At 36.3% G+C, this 19,110-nt stretch overlaps 1 protein-coding gene across 1 annotated transcript; it reads left to right on the top strand.

The window, feature by feature from the left end:
* Positions 1 to 107: 107 nt before the first annotated feature.
* On the top strand, positions 108 to 2,008 carry LOC107781807 (protein CASPARIAN STRIP INTEGRITY FACTOR 1-like). Its single transcript, XM_016602587.2, has 3 exons — positions 108 to 311; positions 850 to 908; positions 1,626 to 2,008. The coding sequence occupies exons 1-3, from the start codon at positions 230 to 232 to the stop codon at positions 1,758 to 1,760; spliced, it is 276 nt and encodes a 91-aa protein (XP_016458073.1). The 5' UTR covers positions 108 to 229; the 3' UTR covers positions 1,761 to 2,008.
* Positions 2,009 to 19,110: the final 17,102 nt, after the last annotated feature.

Below are 19,110 nucleotides of genomic sequence, written 5' to 3' on the forward strand. Positions count from 1 at the left end.
AGGATTAAATTCTTTACAATAAAATATTTGTCTTCAATTCTATCCAAAGCATGGCACTGTACTTCAAAGCAAATTAAAATACTAGTACTATATATTTAAATGTTCTCTGATGCAATGTAGAGAAAGTAAAACATCATTACTTCCACTTCTTTTCATAGAAAGATAAAAGAGTGCCAGAGAAAAAGAGTGAATTGCAGATTAATTAAAAAAAATCTGAAGTTTAGAGATAATGGGTGGTATCATGCTAATCAAGAAAATTGGTTTCTTCTTCCTTCTCATATCTGCATCTCTTTTGTCACCTTCATTTGCAGGTAAGTTTATTTTAGGAAGCAAATAATCGGACTTAACATTAATTAATGCCTTAATTAATTAAGGATCAGTACTTAGGTCTTCTTGCTTAGAATCAACAAGAAAAGTACGAAATATAGCCCTTCTTTTACACTCTTTAATTTCTTGTCTTTTCTTTTTTCCTTGTTGTTTTTCTATCATATGGCCTAGAATCTTGATGGTATACAAAGGAAAAAAAGAATATATTTATTAATTGCTACTACAAATAATAAAGCCTAAGTCGTCAAAGGCAAAACTCCTGCATGCAGTGAACTCTCTTCTAAGTTCTCAACTTTCATTAATATTTACCATTTAGATTTTACATTTCTCGTTATAATTCAACGGGAGCGAGTGACATTAATTTCACTATTTTTTGTCTGAGAGTACAATAATTTTGTATTTTTGTTAAAGTCCTAGCTAGCCATGTGATCATTAGTCACAACTCTCTCATGGCGGTGAACTTTTTTCTTTTTTTCCTATCTTTTCCTCATGCAAGAAAATTAAGGCCCAAATTTCATGCAGGTCGACGATCGAGGTCTTTGAGCAACTTTGAGCAGGAAAAGCTAGGTGCAATTCATGAGGTTTGTATTTAATTTACTCACCAATTTATTGTATTTTCTGGACACAAATAAAGAGCAATAAGAAATACTCCTAATGAGCAATATTAATCAAGAAATTGAAAGTACTACATGTCCGGCGCTTTTCTTTTGACAAAAGATTTGACTTAGGGTTTTCTGTGTAAATGTTATTCCTTCATCTCTAACATAAGCTGGAGAAATTTTATACACTATACACACACATACACACACAAAAAAAAAAAAAATCATGTTCCTCTTTTTTTTTTCTCATTAAATTTTCCAGCCTTAGAATGTTATACATCACGCCCAGGGGCGGATCTAATACTTCAGCAATGGGTCAATTGAATCCATTGCTTCTATCTAGTGGCGGAGCCACAATTTTCATTAAAAGATGTCAAAATATATAAAAATATACCAGGAAATTAAGGGGATTCAATACATAGTATATATACATATAATTTATTTATTTTACCTACCTACACAGTATATTTTTTCTGCAAGGGGTGTCATTTGACACACCTTCCTATAAGGTGGCTCCGCCACTGCTTCTATCCCAGACATGGATCTTCAGGATAAAAGTCACTAAATTTGCTTAAAATTTTGAGCCATGAACCCACAACTCAAACAAGGTGATTGGTATCAGTTGAAATCGGAACCTTGAATCTTTATAATTAAAATCCTGGATCCGCCTCTGATCATGCCAAGATTTTCATGGAACAGGAGCAGCAATTACGCCATGATGATGAGGTGAGTAAAATCCATGAAAGGCTGCTTAAGGTGAACACAAAGGATTATGGGAGATATGATCCAACTCCTGCTTTATCCAAACCTCCTTTCAAGCTCATTCCCAACTGATGATCACGTGATTTCAAAATTGTTAGGGTTTGTGGAAACCCTAATATGAGTTATGAATATGAACTTGAAACCCTAGTACTAATACATATATGTGTTACTATATATGTTTGCAGCTATATATATAGTACTGTAAGATACTAATCCTTGTAACTATGTAAGTTTATATTTTTGTTTGATCAGTTCTGGATGTAGTTTCTCCATATGTAATATATGTGTAATTATAAGGAAAAAATAAAAGTACTTATGTATCTTCTTGTCTTGTGTATGATCAGATAACATTTTCGTATACTATTTTTATCAAAATTCATGAAACTAGACATATATTTACTGCAACTGGATATTTCTATTTTTGGCGGATGATCCAGTATTTTACTTTTTTTTAATTCTTTCACGTATAGATTTATATTTCATATCGAAAATATTAAGTTCCATTTAACTCATTAATTGTTTAAAAGCTCCATCTGCTTCCGAGAAATAAATTTGAGCTGAAATTTTAGAAGTAAAATCTAACTAAAAACTGCATACTAGTTTTTTTTTTGTAAAAATTGCACGAGGCGCCGTATTTGGGGCCCCTTTTAACCTATACTTATTTTTTTAAATCCCAGTATTTCCAAATGAACTTTCTCTTTGCATTCTTTTCAACTTTCTCTTTCCACTTTCCACTCACTGGAATCCATGGATTCTTCTAAAAACAACATTTACCAGCCATTTTTGGAAAACAATGAAAATTCTAATTTGTCACCTCAATTATCTGAAACCCATAATTTTGAATCAAGTAATGAACTTGAAGCTGTACTTTTAAACACTGAAATACCACTATGGAATAAACTCCGTTTAGTTACATGGATTGAAATGAAGCTCCTTTTTCATCTTGAGCTGGTTGCTGCTTCACTTGGAAATACTGGGATTCAAGTTTTTGCTTATGATCTTATGGATTCAACTTCAGCTTATATAGTGTTAAAGTTTTTACAAATGAACTAAATAACTTCAGCATCTTCTGCTGAAGTTTTTAAAAAAGCTTATCCGGACAAAAAAAACTCCAGCTTACAAATGAACTAAATAACTTCAGCATTTTCTGCTGAAGTTTTTGAAAAAGCTTTATGACAAAACTAATGAATCCAGGACAAAAAAACTTCAGCTATTTTAGTGCTGAAATTTTTACAAATGAACCAAATAACTTCAGCATCTTATCCAGGACAAAAAAACTTCAGCACTGTCTTTGCTACATTAGGCCCGTTTACTAGAATGCTGAAGTTTTGCGTGATTGTCTTTGCTACTTCAGCCCCGTATGCTGAAGTTACGCGAAAAAGTGGGTACACTTGCAATTTTTTTCGCAAAGCGGTCACAAGTTAAAACGTGACCCAAAAAGCGGGTATAGATGCAAATCCCTTTTTTTTTTTAATTTTTAATTACAATCCACATCGTACTTTTGTCAATTGCATCAGATTTTAGGATATTTTCAAGTTCTTGATTAATTTCTGTTTCCTTTGGCTATTTCCGCATTGCTTATCAAGTTCTCTTCTATCCTGTAAAATTCATATCGACCACCTTAATAACCTAACAGAGAAAGTACATTTGAAGACAAATCACTTGCAATTGACTAACAGATCTATTGGACTTTTAGTTAACTTTTTTACACTATGGTGACGTTTTTACACTATTAAGACATATAAAAGATAATTACATGTAATCGTCTATGAAAAGTTACATTAATAACATGAAAATAATAAGGCAGATTATCTGCTATAATAATTAAAATGCACTGATGGTAAAAAAGTTCTTTACATTGTTAGTATATAAGTTTCCCTCTGCATAGAGCTCTTTCTGCGGCCAAATATAGTGCGGAAAAAAGGAATAAGGGAAGAGGCAAAAAATAAAATAGTCTTTAATAGCTTGTTTGGATGGTTGTTACCAGTTGTATCGTATCGTATTGTTACTTTAGATACAATGTTTGTTTTGATTGTTACTTAAATTTTATTGCATCGTATCGTTAAATCCGTCGTTACGTAACGATGAAATGTGCCACTTTATGTAACGATCGATTTGGTATGATCGCGTCGTTTCCTTATGTTTTTCTCTCAATCTCACCCTTCATTATTATTAAATAATTTTATTTTATCATTTACCCTACCTTTTTATATACTATCTCATAATTTTTCTTTATAATATTGCAAGTTTATTCATCATATTATTGGTGCATGATACCATGAAACGACGGCAAAACGGCACAATCCATCCAAATATTATATTCATCAAACGATACAGTACAATACAATAAAATACGATACGATACATTATGAAACGATATGTAACAACCATCCAAACAAGCTGTAAGCAGGAAAAAAGAGAGAAACCTATTGCTGCCTTTTGCATTGCATATATATCCTTATCTTTGAAAAAAAAAATGCGGGAATAATTAGGGGAAATTAGATAACAAAAATATTCTCGTTTAATTTTTGAAGGGGCAGACAAAGAAAAACATATAAAAACATATTTTGCATAGATGATTTCAGAGGTGAACTATAAATTAATTTGACTAGAGTTAGATATAATTAGTCTTTGACTAGATAAGCATCATGTAGTAAAGGAGGCGCCCCTTCCATAAAACAAATAAAGCAATCGCTTTAAGCTCCATATTTGTGGAGCTCATCTTTTGTTATACTTAATAGATTATGTATAAGCTTAAAAAGGGTTCTGTAAAGTGAATTTTTTTGATTTCTTTCTTTAACAAATACACTTTGTATCTAAGAAAAGCTAAAAAAAGTAGATTTCAAATAAATAATAAGAAAATTTAAAAAGTTAAAACCCCTCATAAAGTTTGGCTTTAGGCCACAAAATTTATCGGGCCGCCCTTGGTAGAGAGAGAAAAAAAACTACAACCCTAGGGTTATACTGCACGCACTTGGGAGATGAGTAATTTTAAATAAATAAAAAATTAAATGATAATTTGATTCTTTGTCGCTATAGTAAACCAGAGAGGAAATCAAACTTAATTCTGTCTTTTCCTTTCTAACATTTTTATGTAAAGATTTCTCGACCAATTAACTCCATTTTTTTAAAGCTTCAAACCAACCTTTTCTTATTCTTAACCTTCAACTGAACATGGATGGGTAAATGATTCATGAATGAAGATAAAGAGTTGATTTCTAATGGTAACTAAATTTCAATGTTTAATTATGTATAAAAGAAAAATTGAAGCAAATATCTATTGAGGATAGATGGACATATAATGCCTAATTATCTACTCCTATGTGTCTCTTTCTCCATGCCTAATTATCTATTTGTCTCTTTTTCTGTCACTTTACCTTCAATTTGGTATATTTGAATAATCGATTATTGAAGTGAATATTAGTCCTTTTTTGGTATTCTCTCTGTATTCAAAGACTAATCACAAAATTCTCCCAATTTGAGACTTATCATACTATACTTTTTACGGGCACTTTTTTTGGTAACTAACTTTTTATTAATCATCATTATTGTAAACTATACAAGGTACCATAGTTAGCTAACACAGCTAACTATCATATTTACAGTATACTCTTTCTCTTCCTAGCTTCCTATTCTAAAACTTGTATTTTTGAACTATATCTGCTATTCTAGGAGGAGCTCGCACACAACAAACACATGCGATTTCTTTGGCTATTCTCTTACATCCAATACTTATCTTCTCAAAAATCCTTCTGTTCCTCTCTATCCATATATAATGTACTAACTCTGAGTATAACATCTTGAATAGTTGGCCTTCTTTTGACTTGCCTTTGGCTCGTCTGATCACATGCTGCACATGTTGCTCCCAGCTATCTGCTACTATGCTTTGATTTTGTGTCCAACTCATTAGCTTATGCATCACTGATTTTGTATATTCACATTCCACAAATAGATGGTCTCTTGTTTCCTCTGCTTTCTGGCATAAACTGCATTTGGTCTCAATCATCATGCCCCATTTATTCAACCTATCAGCAGTCAGTAGTCTGTTCTGTATTTGCAGCCATACAGTGAACTTTGCTTTTGGTCTTGCAATATTCCCAAACATCAAGCATTTCCATGGCATTCTGGGTTGATCTCCCCGTAGATGAAGGTATATTTGCTTAATGACACCCTTTTCCCTGCAAATATGTATACTATCATGTGCTAGTATATTCTTTGTTTCCATTATTTTCCTCACCATCCAGCTTGCTTGTTTTGGAACTATTAAATGCTCCAACTGGCGCCCTTTTATGTAATATGCATGAATCCACCTTATCCAAATCCTATCTTCTTTCCTTGCCAAATCCCAGTATAATTTGATAATAGCAGCCATGTTCCATATTCTCAGGTTTATTAAGTTCCATCCTCCACTGCTTTTAGGGCAGCAGACTCTCTCCCAACTGATCAGTGCTTTTTTGTGATGACATTGTTGCCCGTCCATAGATAGCTTCTACAGAAACTTTCCACTGCTTTCATCACCTTTGCTGGTAGGATAAACAATTGATCCCAGTAGGATTGTACACCAAATAAAACACTGCTTATCAGTTGGCTCCTTCCTGCATAAGACAATTTTTTTGTTGTCCTTGATGTGATTCTTGCTACAATCTTCTCAATGAGGGGCTTCCACTGCATCATTGTTAACTTTTTGGTTGATAATGGAACTCCCAGATACTTGAAAGGTAGCATTCCTTTTGTGAATCCCAGCTTCTTCAGTATCTGTTATTGATCATTCTGTGTTACCCCTCCAAAATAAATTGAGCTCTTCCCTATATTTGCCTGCAATCCTGAAGCTGTTGAGAACTGATTGAAACAGTTAAGAACCTAGTCACTGAAGTAACATCTCCCCTGGAAAATATCAAAAGGTCATCTACAAAACATAATTGAGTTAGCTCTTCCCTGTAATTTTATAGGCTCTTTTCTATTAGGGATAGCAATGGACCTAAAATTCCTATATATAATGCTTTGGGCAAGCTATATACTTTTTGTATATTATAATACACATATTTTTTATACATATTTTTTTATATTTGGCTAGCGAATGTAATTATTTTTGGCTGGCCAGCCAAATGTATGACTTGCCCGTTTGGAAAAACTACACAGTATAGCCGCTGCCAAAAAAAAATAGTCGTCAAAATATATACTCCATATTTTGTATATTAATGTATAATTACATATTTTATATATATTTGACTGGCGGATGCAATTATATTTGGCCGACCGGACAAATATTTAACTTGCCCTATAAGTTCAATTTAATGGTGTAAAAGCCCGTTAAGAATAATAAAGAACCTGCTGAGGAAATCCTTTTGGGCCCAGGATTGACCTGATGGGTCGTAGAGCAATAGGATATCCAATTGTTTGGGCTTCATAGGGCCCAAAAAATGACTTCAATGAATCATAGAGCAATGGCATTATCCAATGGTTTGGGCTTCATAAGTAAATAGTAAATATTGAAGAAAAAGATAAATTAAAAGGTGTTTATGTGTTCAAAGTCTGTAAAAGAAAAAGTCGATAAATGTGAGCTACTATTAGACTATTGACAATAGGCATTTGAAAATTTGAAGTAGGGGTGAACCAGTCGTTCTTTTAAAATCAAACTACAAACCACTTGACTTAAACGGGAAAAGGCAAGTCAAGTATACCTATGAGAAAATGAATTGTCAAATTTTCCCTTCACGGGTCGTCTGGTACGAGGTATAAGAAGGTATAGCGCTAGTATAAAAATTTAATATTACTTTAATACTTTATTTGGTTAGCAAACCTGGTATAAGTTATCCTGAGATTAAAATTAGTATTGGGATAACGTATACCTTGTAGAGGGGGGTAATTAGTGCCGGAATAACTTGTACCTTCTTCTTAGAAATTATGCAATTGTCATTTTTAATACAACATACCAAACAGTGGATAAACAACAATATCAGGATAACTAATCACATCATAACTAATCTCAACATAACTTATCCCGGCATAAGTCGTATTCAAACCAAACGACCCCTAATATACTTTTTTTAAAAGATTATTTTTGTTACTTTGGAGGCTCGAAAAAGGAAAACAAGAAAGGGAGTAACAAAAATTAAATCAATACCTATTGTTTATGGGAGACTCCCACCTATACCACTAGGTTATAATGTATGATTTACTTGCACATTCTTTTAATTATATTGCTTGACCTTATGGAAGAAGAATTCTTTTGCAAAATCTCTTTTGCTAATAGTATGGTTCTATTAACAGAACTGTCTGAGCTTGTGACATCAAATTTAATGTTTTTGGTATAAAAATGTAGGAGGAAAGATATTTTGCAGAAATTCTGATTTGAGTTGTAATTACGTCATAGAATTGTCTACTTGGCTTTTGTCTTTTAATCAAACCGACAACTTTCTTAATCAGTTTATTTCAAGAGCACTTCTTTTTAAAGATAAAAAATAGTAACAATTAATTTATCTGTTTCCGTTTTCTTGGGTAAAGTGGACAGCCCAATAACGAACATATGAAATTAATTTCCAACATATTACTAAATTTGAAGAAATTGAACCTCAATCAAGAATTGGGCATGACTGAAGTTTTCAGTAAGATAATATATTTCAAGTGTGTCCGATGATAAAGAAAACATAATAATCTCAAAATAGAAAAGGAAGAAAGAACCTTAGTTGATTACGGGATTACTGATAATAAATAAACTAAACATTGAATACAAAATATGTGATTTTGCGTCTATTATTGGCACACGCCACCATTTTATTGAAGTTCAGAAGTATCTGAATCACCTCACTTTGTATTGCACACTTATTTTAGAATATTCTAATTAATGTAAGTTCGTATTGGATAAGTCTACGAAAGGGACTAAAACGTTAATATCGATTATCGAAATGCTATGATTAAAATTAGGATTGGAAACCCTCGTTACGAGCAGAGGCGGAGCCAAGATTTCAACCTTATGAGTTCTGAATTTTAGAACGACGATTTCACATATTAGTAATTGGATTCTGAATTTTATATTTATACATATTTAATGAATTTTAAAAATCAAATATATTTAAGTAAAAGTTACTGGGTTTCAGCCGAACCCGTAGCTTGCCTTGTGTCTCCGCCCCTGGTTACGAGTAAAAGAATCACAATTACAGCCAAACATCTCTATAACAGCCTCGTTTGTTCCGAATATTTTTGTATGTTATAGCGAAGTGCTGTTATATAGAACAATATATTATAACATAACATGAAATTAAAATTGGTTGCGGAAAAGTTTGGTTTTATAATGAAGTGTTGTTATATAAGTAGATCGTTATATAGAGGTCTGACTGTATTTTACTATATTTAGGGATCTTGTTGACCAGTTTGACGATAACATCAACTGCATTTGCCACCAGTTAAGCATAATAATCAGTAGGAATCAGGAATAATCAGAATTACGTGCAAGATTCTGCTTAATATTTGTTTACGTTTTGTTAGGTATTTCTCTTTTTTCAACTAATCTCTTACTTTCTTTCTTTGTATAAGATTTTATACAAGCGATGTAATCTTTAATCACAACATGCTTGGGAATCAGAGTGTATTTCAAAGTATTCTTACAATTTTCTTAACCGTTCCAACGCAATCATCAGTGTTGTTGGTTGAACGATTGGGACTAATCATTTTCAGATAATATTGATTATTAAAAACAAATCGTGCTCATTTGCACAATTTTGATAATGATCCTAACCAAATCTCCAAGGTATTGGGTATTTTCTATTTGTATGTTTATTTATTGTCGTAATACAACTGTGCAAGCAAAAGATTATCGACGTGCAGCCATTAGGACCATTTTCTTTTATTTGTCAACTTCAAAAATCTACATCATCGTATCTTCTATTGTTTAATTATTAGCCCACAAGTTTCAAGGTAATATATTAAAATGCTAGTTTAATTTCAAGGTGTATTTAAGCGAAACTAATTCTAGTATTTTATTATAAATACAATTCCAAACAAGCAATTCAATGTTTTCACTTAAATTTCTATTGGGTGTGCGAATGAAAAGATTGGGAGCCTACATATTGTTGGGAATAAACCCCTACAAAAATAATATTCATGGTAATAAAAGCGGAATAATAACGTAGCACCGAGATACAGTAATTAACAAAAATAAAAGAGTAACAACGACACCAAGATTTTTACGTGGAAAACCTTTTTGAATAAGGAAAAAACCACGACCCTGAGAAGAGCAACTGATATCACGATAGCAAGGAATTTTACACTTTGTAGGTCCGAGTAAAATACTCAAAAGATCACTACAACACTCAAAAGAAATAACCATCTTTTGATATTCCCACCTCACAACAATATCACTCACTCTCTATTTTTTTCACAGACTATTTTCTTATACCCTATCTGTGAAACCTCAGTCTTTCTTTCTAACTCTCACATATATTTTCCCTCTAAGATTGGTGTGTCAAAAATGAGAGCCGAAGCTCTCCTTTTATAGGCAGAACCTCGCCTACTACACTTGACATTTTCTTTCTGCACGTCTACCACATTTGACACAGCCTACAATGTTGACTATGTAAAAGGAAAAGTGGCTGCCAATTTAGAAAAAGAAGACAAAGGAAGAAAGTTGTCTTCCTTAATTTATGGGCTGGACCCCACAAATCTCCCCCTCCAGTCCTATTCACCTGAAGGAGGTAATACCGGAGGTTCTAGTTTGAGTGTATGCCGACAAGTTCTTTGCATAGCTCAAACTTGTCTCTTGGTACCACTTTGGTCAGCATATCCGAAAGATTCTCACTTGTATGGATCTTCTTTACCTGCATAGACCCATCCTCTATTCTTTCTCGAATCCAATAATATCTCACATCGATATGCTTCGTCCTTGCATGATACATAGTGTTTTTGCTCAGGTCCATTGCACTTTGACTGACACAATAGACGACATACTTCTTCTGATGCAATCCAAGCTCTTGAAGGAACCGTTTGAGCCATACCATCTTTTTTTGCCAGCTCCAGTAGTGGCAATATACTCCGCTTAGTTGTAGAGAGTGAGACACACTTCTGCAACCTCGACTGCCATGATATATCTCCCCCTGAAAATGTAAACAAATATCAAGTAGTGAATTTTCTGTTATCAATGTCACCTGCCATATCAGCATCTGTATAGCCTTTCAAGATTGGATCTGATACTCCAAAGTACAAACAATCTCCTGTGGTACCTCTTAGGTACCTGAGTATCCACTTGACTGCTTCCCAATGTTCTTTTCCAGGATTTTCAAGAAATCTGCTGACAACACCAACTGCGTGAGCAATATCAGGTCTAGTGTATACCATTTCATACATCAAGCTTCCGACTGCTGAAGAATAAGGAACTCTAGCCATGTTCCCTTTCTCCTCCTCTGTTGTAGGACACATCTTTTTGCTCAACTTTAGATGACTAGCAAGAGGTGTGCTGACTGGCTTAGCATTCTTCATGTTGAAGCATTCTATTACACGTTCAATGTACTTCTCTTGAGATAGCCACAACTTTCGACTTGTTCTCTCTCGAACTATCTTCATCCCTAGAATTTGTTGTGCTGGGCCCAAGTCCTTCATATCAAATGACTTGGACAAATCTCTCTTCAACTTTGCGATCAACCCTTTGTCTTTTCCTACAATTAATATGTCATCCACATACAACAACAATATAATAAAGTTATTCTCAGAAAATCTTTTGAAGTATACACATGGATCAGAATAGGTCTTTAGGTATGTTTAACTTTTCATGAATAAGTCAAACTTCATGTACCATGCCTTGGTACCTGCTTCAATCCATAAAGACTCTTATTCAATTTGCACACCATGTGTTTCTTTCCAGCTACTTCAAATCCTTCTGGCTGCTCCATATAAATCTCCTTTTCCAAATCTCCATGAAGAAATGCAGTTTTCACATCCAACAGCTCCACTTCAAGATCTAGGCTAGCTGCTAAGCTCAAAATTGTTCGAATAGAAGTTATTTTGACAACATGTGAGAAAATTTCGTCAAAATCAATACCTTTCTTCTGTTCGAAGACTTTAACCACCAATCGAACTCTGTATCTGACCAGCTTGCCATTTCCATCTTTCTTGAGTTTAAAGATCCATTTGCATTTGAGTGGTCTTTTACCCTTTGGAAGTTCAACCAGCTTGTACGTGCCATTTTTCTGTAGAGATTCCATCTCTTCTTGTATGACTTTCATCCACTAGTTCTTTTCTGGATGGAACAGCACCTCCTTAAGACTTTCTGGATCCCCCTCATCACTGATGAGTACATACTTTGTGGAAGGGTACCTGCATGACTCTACCCTTGGCCTCTCTGATCTCCTCAGAGGTTGAGGTTGTTCTTCTTCCTGAGTGGGGTGCTCCACTTCCTCGATACCTTCATCAAGTTGCTCCCCCTGCTCAATAACCTTAGCAGGTTGCTCCCCCTGCTCGGCAACCTCGTCGGTCGTACTTTCTGTACTTGTGGGATTGTTAAAAGTAGAAGGAATAGTAACAAGGTTAGGAATTATACCATTTGTGAGCACGTGATTTTTGCCTTACGAGAACTACTCCCAAAAATTCAAAATAAAATGGTTTTGTGTTGTTTGTGATTTATTTGTATTTTGTCTGTGCATGTTTATTTCTACTTTAATTAAGAAAAATACAAAAAATATGTGTTGCATGTGCATTTAGGATTTAATTTTACAATTAGGAATTAATTAAACAATATTTGGATTTGCGAGAATGAAAATCACAAAAATATGTACTTTGCATTTTTTGGCGTTTAATGTCAAATTGTGTGGTTTTATTTTAATTGGTATTTAATTGTGTGTGATGATTGTTATCAGGAATTAATTGGTATTTTTAATTTGGTTTATAATTTAAGTTAGGATTTTAGTTTTGAAAAATAAATTAAAAAAGGGAAATAAAAGAAAAGAGGAAAAATGAAAAAAAGAAGGAAAAGAAATCGACCAGGCCCAAAAAACCAGCCCAATTCGACACCCCTATACCCGGTCCAGTCAATCTGGCAAAACGACCGCTCAAACGGCGTCGTTTCTGTCACGCTCAATCTGGACCGTTGATCTCACTTGATCAAAGGTCCAGATCACCCCTCCCTTAACCCGTTCTTGACCCGTTCTCTATACCCGGTTTAACTTGACCCCATCACTAAACAAACGACATCGTATTTGGTAAGCTCCCTGATCCTAGCCGTTGATCTTAATTGATCTAACGGCCAGGACTAAATCTCCCACATAGTATATATTCCTAAGTCCTTCCCAGCCCCCCCAAACCAAACCCCACCCTCCCTCGTCTCTAACAGCTCAGAGACGAGCTCGTCTCTCACCTCCTAACTTCGCCGCCCTCCGCCTGCTGGAAATCGCCCACGGCGGAGGACGGTGGCCAAACGACCCCAGCTTCACACCATAGAACCCTCTCACCCTTCTCTTTCCAAATCCCCACTCCATCGCCTTCGAATCATCCCCGAGTTCTTCAAATCCTAGATCGAAGAACTGACCCCTAACCCTAGTTCACCCAAACGCCTCCAGCTTCACACCACAGCTCCGCCCTGACCTCTTCTCTCCAAATCCACCCTCCCCTTCCTTCGAACCTAGTCCCAGTCACTCAAATAGTCCCAGTCACTCGAATATCGATTTTGAGCCAAGAACCCTAACCTAGTGGCGGCGCCAAACCTAAGCCATCCCAAACCTACACCCATTGGCCACTAGACCCCCCTCGTCCCAAATCCCATGTTAGTCTTGCTCAAATCAAGCCGGAACTGGACGAATCCTAAATCAACTGAACGAGCCCTAGAAGAACAAAACCTAGGAATCGATTCAAAAGAAAATTGAGGTCGTGGCCGATCTTTGTCATGTGTTCTCAGTCGAGAACACTCGATTAAGGTCCGTTTCGGCTTCAAACCGCAAGTCGAAGTTTCGATTGGAATGGATTGGATTTTAGCCTGTAGTTTCTGAGGTATTCCTTCTCTTTTCTCTTATTTTTCTTGTTGTTGATATTTTTTTATCTGATTAAGTTCCATTTTAGTTCATCACTTATGTCAATTAATTCTCCTCCTCTTTCGGACCTTTTTCTGGTCCAGTTTTTCTCATTTTGGTCGATCGGCATATGTTGAATCAATTAAATGGTCTCGTCGTTTGGTCCGTTCATGTCTATAGTCCAGTTGTTCTCTTCAAGTTATTGGATGTTGTTTTATCTTCTGACCTTTGTATTCTCAGCCTCAGGGCTCATAGCTAGTATACTTGTTGTTCCAGCTTTTTGTTCGAGGTTAATTTAGAGTTATATTTGTTCCCAATATAGATAGCTTATTCTCATGCATTTGTATGAATCAATCTTTGACCTTAATAGTCCAGTTTGACTATTGTCCTGAATCATTGAATCCCCATCTTAGTTGAAATGCTGTTGGATTTGATTTGAGTTCAATTGATGATTGAGTTTAGTGATTCGAATCTACTTGTTTGTTCTGTTAAGTTTGTTCTGATATGAATCTGACCTTGTTGAATTGTCCTAATGTTGTTGATTGAGAGTTAGTTTCATGTATCTAATTAGTCAATTGATAGGCTTAAATTGGTTATAGCTGCAGTCAGAGGGTCTTCAGGGGTATTTTGGGGGTTTAAAAGTTTGGCAAATGGTCTTGCTAAGTGGGCTGTCAGTAAAATACTTAATTAATCATTAATCTAATGTGTTAGTGGGGAACAAAACATAATGGTAGGGGAAGGCTTAAAAGGGATTGATTAAAATATGTTGCTCATGCCTGTTTGAACATTAAATAAGGAAAAGACAAGGGATAATGGGGAAAAACATACTCTAGTGGAATTAAAAAGAAGATCATGGGCAGAATTAGTTTAAGAATTCTGCCTGAGTGCTCTTGAGAGCTAGCAAGGTCAGTGTTTGGGTATAAGTGGGGGGATTTTGGACAGAGTTGGGGATCCTTTTTTGAGTCTGGTCTTGGTTTTTCTTTTGAGGAGACCTTAGAGGAAAAGGAAAATCTGAAAAAAAAGAAAAGTTTTGGAGAGTTTAAGAAGAGAAAACCAAAATATATTGCAGTTAGTTCTCTTAGGTTCTGCATTTAATCCTTCTTTAATCAGTAAAAAAGAGCATTGCAAGCTTGAAGTAAAGTGTCTGATTTTCAATTGTTGGGGGGGTAGTTTCCAGTTTCAGCTTGTTTACTGGAGTGTTTGAGGTTCACTGGTTGGTTTCCTTGTTGAGTTTGAGGTCCAATTAGTTGCCCGGAGTTATTTGTTGTTGTTGTTTGGGCTCACAACTGGTTATGAGCTGTGGTCAAGTTTTTTTTCTGATTTGAAACTGGGTTTGGAGCTGTTTCTGAATTCCAATTGGCTATCTGCTGGTGTTATTTGTTGTTGTTGTTGTTTGTTGTGTTGTACTGCTGCTGACTTCCTCTTTATTCCTCTGTTCACTCCAATCCAGGTACGCAGCTTGATCCTGGTTAATTGTGAACTGAAATGTGAAGAATGGCATAGAAACTGAAGCACGAGATCATGTGATTTAGTCATTTGATTTATGTGTCAGAATGATTGATTTCTTAATATAGTAAGACCTTTGCTTGAAGTTGTACTAGTAGGACTGAAATTAGTTATGTAACAATAAACTGAAAAACTGTTGGTATTAGCACAGGCTGTTAATCATTTTGCCCTGAAATGTATGTAAGTTTTCTGTTTTAGTTTGAGTGTTAGTTGTAATTAGGTTCAATATAAGTTGGTATAATAAGTTAGGTTAGCTTCAGCCAGTTTCCTATCATGTGCATCCTTTGTAAATATGTTTGAAAAACTAAACCAACAATAAGATAAACTTTCAGTAGTTATCTTTCCTTTCATTTGTAATTAAAAGGAATTTGGGGAATTTCACATCTGCTCTAATAACTGGAAGCCGGAAAAAGAAAGTATAACTTACAAAGCGAAATGAGTGCATTTTCTTAATTATGTCTGATTAAATGACGAACACATCAGTGAGCCATTTCGTGGCTTGCCCGGCTACAAGGGTTCGACTCATTAACCTCGCTTGGGCGGTTCCGCCCCATCCAACTTGGGTCCCGTCTCAAGCCCAATATCATGCCTATTAATGTGACTAAGTTCAGACATCTTCTTAAACTGGACCTTAAGCTTTGAGTGTTTTAATTAATTAGGTTTTCTTTCTTTGAGAGACAAAAGTAGAAAATCATAGTCACTTTAGGATCAACCTTTGAATAAATATGAGGCGAGCCTCGCCAATTAAAAATGTAACTTTGCGGGGCCCTCAATAAATGGTTTAAATAAAACATTTAGAATTCGGGACGGGCCGTTTAGTGAATTTTACGGCCTTCCCCAAAATAATAATGTGTTAGTCTTTTTAGGCGCGTATTTTAATAACATTACCTCCCTAGACTCGGGTGCACATTTATGTGACCCAAATCCAAATCTCAACGGAGTCGAGATATGTCAACAACCACGGGTACATTGATGTGACGTGGTTCGAAACGCGTTTTTACGACGTTGCAATTCTCTTTAAAAATAATAATAATAAAGCGGTAAAAAGTTAGAATTTGCACATAGGTTCAACATGTATTAAAATCAGAAAAATAAGCCGAATATGATAGTTGAACGACCGTGCTAGAACCACGAAACTCGGGAACTCTGGTTCGCGGACTGTAATACAGAGTCAATTTTTTCCTCGATTCGGGATTCAACCGGTGACTTGGGACACCATAAACCTTCCAAGTGGCGACTCTGAATTAAATAAATAAATCCCGTTTCGATTGTCCTTTAATTGGAAAAAACTCCCCCCTTACGCCCCTGCGGGCGCAGGTGAAAAAGGAGGTGTGACAGCTCTGGCGACTCTGCTGGGGACCAGTACCCAGAATCTCTGGTTCAGGGTTCAAGAATTCGAGCTTAGATTAATTGTTATTATTTGGCTTTACTTATTATCTGATTTTATTACATGTTTTGGTTTAAATGCGCAAAATGTTGCTTTTACCGCTTTGATATTATCTTAACTGTATATAAACTGTTACGAAAGCTTTCTCTTCTCATCTTCGGGGATGTGCTCGCTAGTCGAGACTCCCTATTCTGTTAGTGTCATACCTTGAAATAAGGAAGAGGCTCGGACAAGTTACTAAGCCGGATGGCCTTTTGGTTCCCGGTACGTAGCCCCCTCCTCGACTCGAGTTGTCCGCTCGGGTACATAGTCTAGAACAAATACCCAGGTTATAAACCTAGAATAACTCAGCTTCGTGCCGGATCCCTAGTAGGAACATTTGTTTGCATCACGTGCATTTGACTTTGGAGGCTCAACACAGGAGTTGGGTCTGTCTAGGACAGGTGTACCAAAAATGACAAAAGACCATCCTGATGCATCTTACTTGCTACTGGTGCATTTGTTTGCTTCGGACTTGCATGTTGACCGGCTTTTGAATATTTTGAGGAAAAAGAGATAGAGGTACGAGGGTTAAAGAGAGTTCATCGCCTGTTTTTGAAAAAAAAAACAATGTCCAAATAGTGTCGAAACTCTGTCGAATTTTGAGAAAATGAAAAAAAAATAGTTTTATTTGCCAATAAAAAGAGTGTTGTTTTCAAAAGAAGTTTGTTTTATCGGCCCGAACTACGCCAGTTTGATTCTCACAGGGTGTGAGATACGTAGGCAACCCCCATCGTGTCCAACTTCACTCTTTGCGGAAAAAAAAATTATTTGGAAATAATTAGGGTGATGCCATTCTTGTTAGAAATAACCGAATGTCCCTAAAAGGGCGTCGAAAGGCTATTTTTGCAAGAACAGCCCCCTGTGGTCATTTTTTTTCTTTCAAGGCTTTCACCGATTAGCTTACACAGCCTTAAAATCTTCAATCCCGAGGTACCGAAAGGTCGTATTGGCAAAACCGGGTTTTATTTTAAATAGAAAAGTGTCCATGTTATCCTTGAGTCAATTGCATCGTGATTTTCGCTTAACCACCCTAATAAATATGCAGAATAAGCACAAGTCAGAATTTACACGTAACAATAGTGAACAAGATCCCTTTGGAGTTGCACATGTGGTGAGATGACTTGGGCGAATCAGGGCGCGACACGGTCAAGCTATACCTGGGAGGCCTCACTAGGTTGGCTTCCTGTTGTGTATATGCCCGCCACTGGTCCTTACCTCCTCTTAATGGGACCCCGAGGTATTCAACCTTATGCGCCTTACCGGATGATGAGACAATTGGGAAGATGTCAGGTGGTACACCCAGACAAAGATCTCAGTGTTTATGCAGTCGAGGTTGGCAACGACGGCCAACCAAAAGACCTCACCTCCAAGATTTTGCTGAGTCATCGCAAGAACAGTGGGGTTGGCTTGCAAAAGAAGAAAACTACAGGGCAAAAATAGGCAAGCTGAAACAACAGATTGGGGACCTACCAGAACGGCCAACCAAAAGACCTCACCTACAAGATTTTGCCGAGTCATCGCAAGAACAGTGGGGTTGGCTTGCAAAAGAGGAAAACTACAGGGCAGAAATAGGCAAGCTGAAATAACAGATTAGGGACCTGGAGTTTGAAAATAGTGTGCAAGCTGCTGCCGAAAAAGGGGAAAAGAACAAACTGGCCCAAGAAAATGGGACGCTGAAGGCCCAAACCCGACAAATAAGAAAAGATGCTGACAACCAAAAAAGGAGTCGGTCGGACGAAAGGTTGATAAATGGGCTAAAAAATCAAATCATCGAATGTCAAAAAGGTTTAGAAAGATCGGAAGCTAGCAAGAATCTGAGCCAGATGGGCAAGGGGTACAGAAATGCGAGCAAAGCATATGCGGCAAATAAAGAGGGACTACGAAGGGAACATCGCTATATTGAGAGAAACAATATCCACTCTCAAAGAGCGGATCTTTAGACAAGCCCGAGATGCTAGAACAGATAGGAAGCGTTGCTATGATCTGATAGCCCGAATGGAGAAACAGATGAATGAGTTTCAGGATCAACTCTTTTACAACGCCCAAGTGCTGGGGACGCGGAATCAACAAATAGAGTGATTGCTTATGGAAAGGGACAGAATCAAGGGAAGAATCGACGATATCGGGCACTACATCACCATAAAGTGCCTAGCTTGTGAGGATATGTCACGTACCACCTTCTTTGTTTCAATAGTGATTTATGTCCACCAGATCATGGAAGATTTGAAATATCTGCAGAGGGGCCTTTCACCAAAACCCGCAGCGAGGCCGAACGACGCCCCGCGGGCGCCAAAATTCAAAACTCTGAGACATTCAAAGTTTGAAGTCTGTATGTTCCTTGTCTTCAGAGTCGGTTGTTCGTTGGAGTTTGTATTTCCCTTTTTGCATAAAGTCTGTAGTCTGTATCAAGTCTGTCAGTTTCCTTTCAAAAATGTTTTGCCTTGTAATAGAACGTTTTTCTAATGAAGATTGAAAAATCCAAAAATTGTGTCTTTAT

This window comes from Nicotiana tabacum, chromosome 7 (assembly GCF_000715075.1).
Source record: "Nicotiana tabacum cultivar K326 chromosome 7, ASM71507v2, whole genome shotgun sequence".
Lineage (NCBI taxonomy): Eukaryota > Viridiplantae > Streptophyta > Magnoliopsida > Solanales > Solanaceae > Nicotiana > Nicotiana tabacum.

What these genes read in the sequence shown, in the direction of transcription:
- LOC107781807 (XM_016602587.2), top strand. Translation starts at nt 230, where the DNA reads ATGGGTGGTATCATGCTAATCAAGAAAATTGGTTTCTTCTTCCTTCTC. An exon ending in TTTGTCACCTTCATTTGCAG is followed by an intron (nt 312 to 849) that starts GTAAGTTTATTT and finishes AATTTCATGCAG; the next exon opens with GTCGACGATCGAGGTCTTTG. An exon ending in AGCTAGGTGCAATTCATGAG is followed by an intron (nt 909 to 1,625) that starts GTTTGTATTTAA and finishes TTCATGGAACAG; the next exon opens with GAGCAGCAATTACGCCATGA.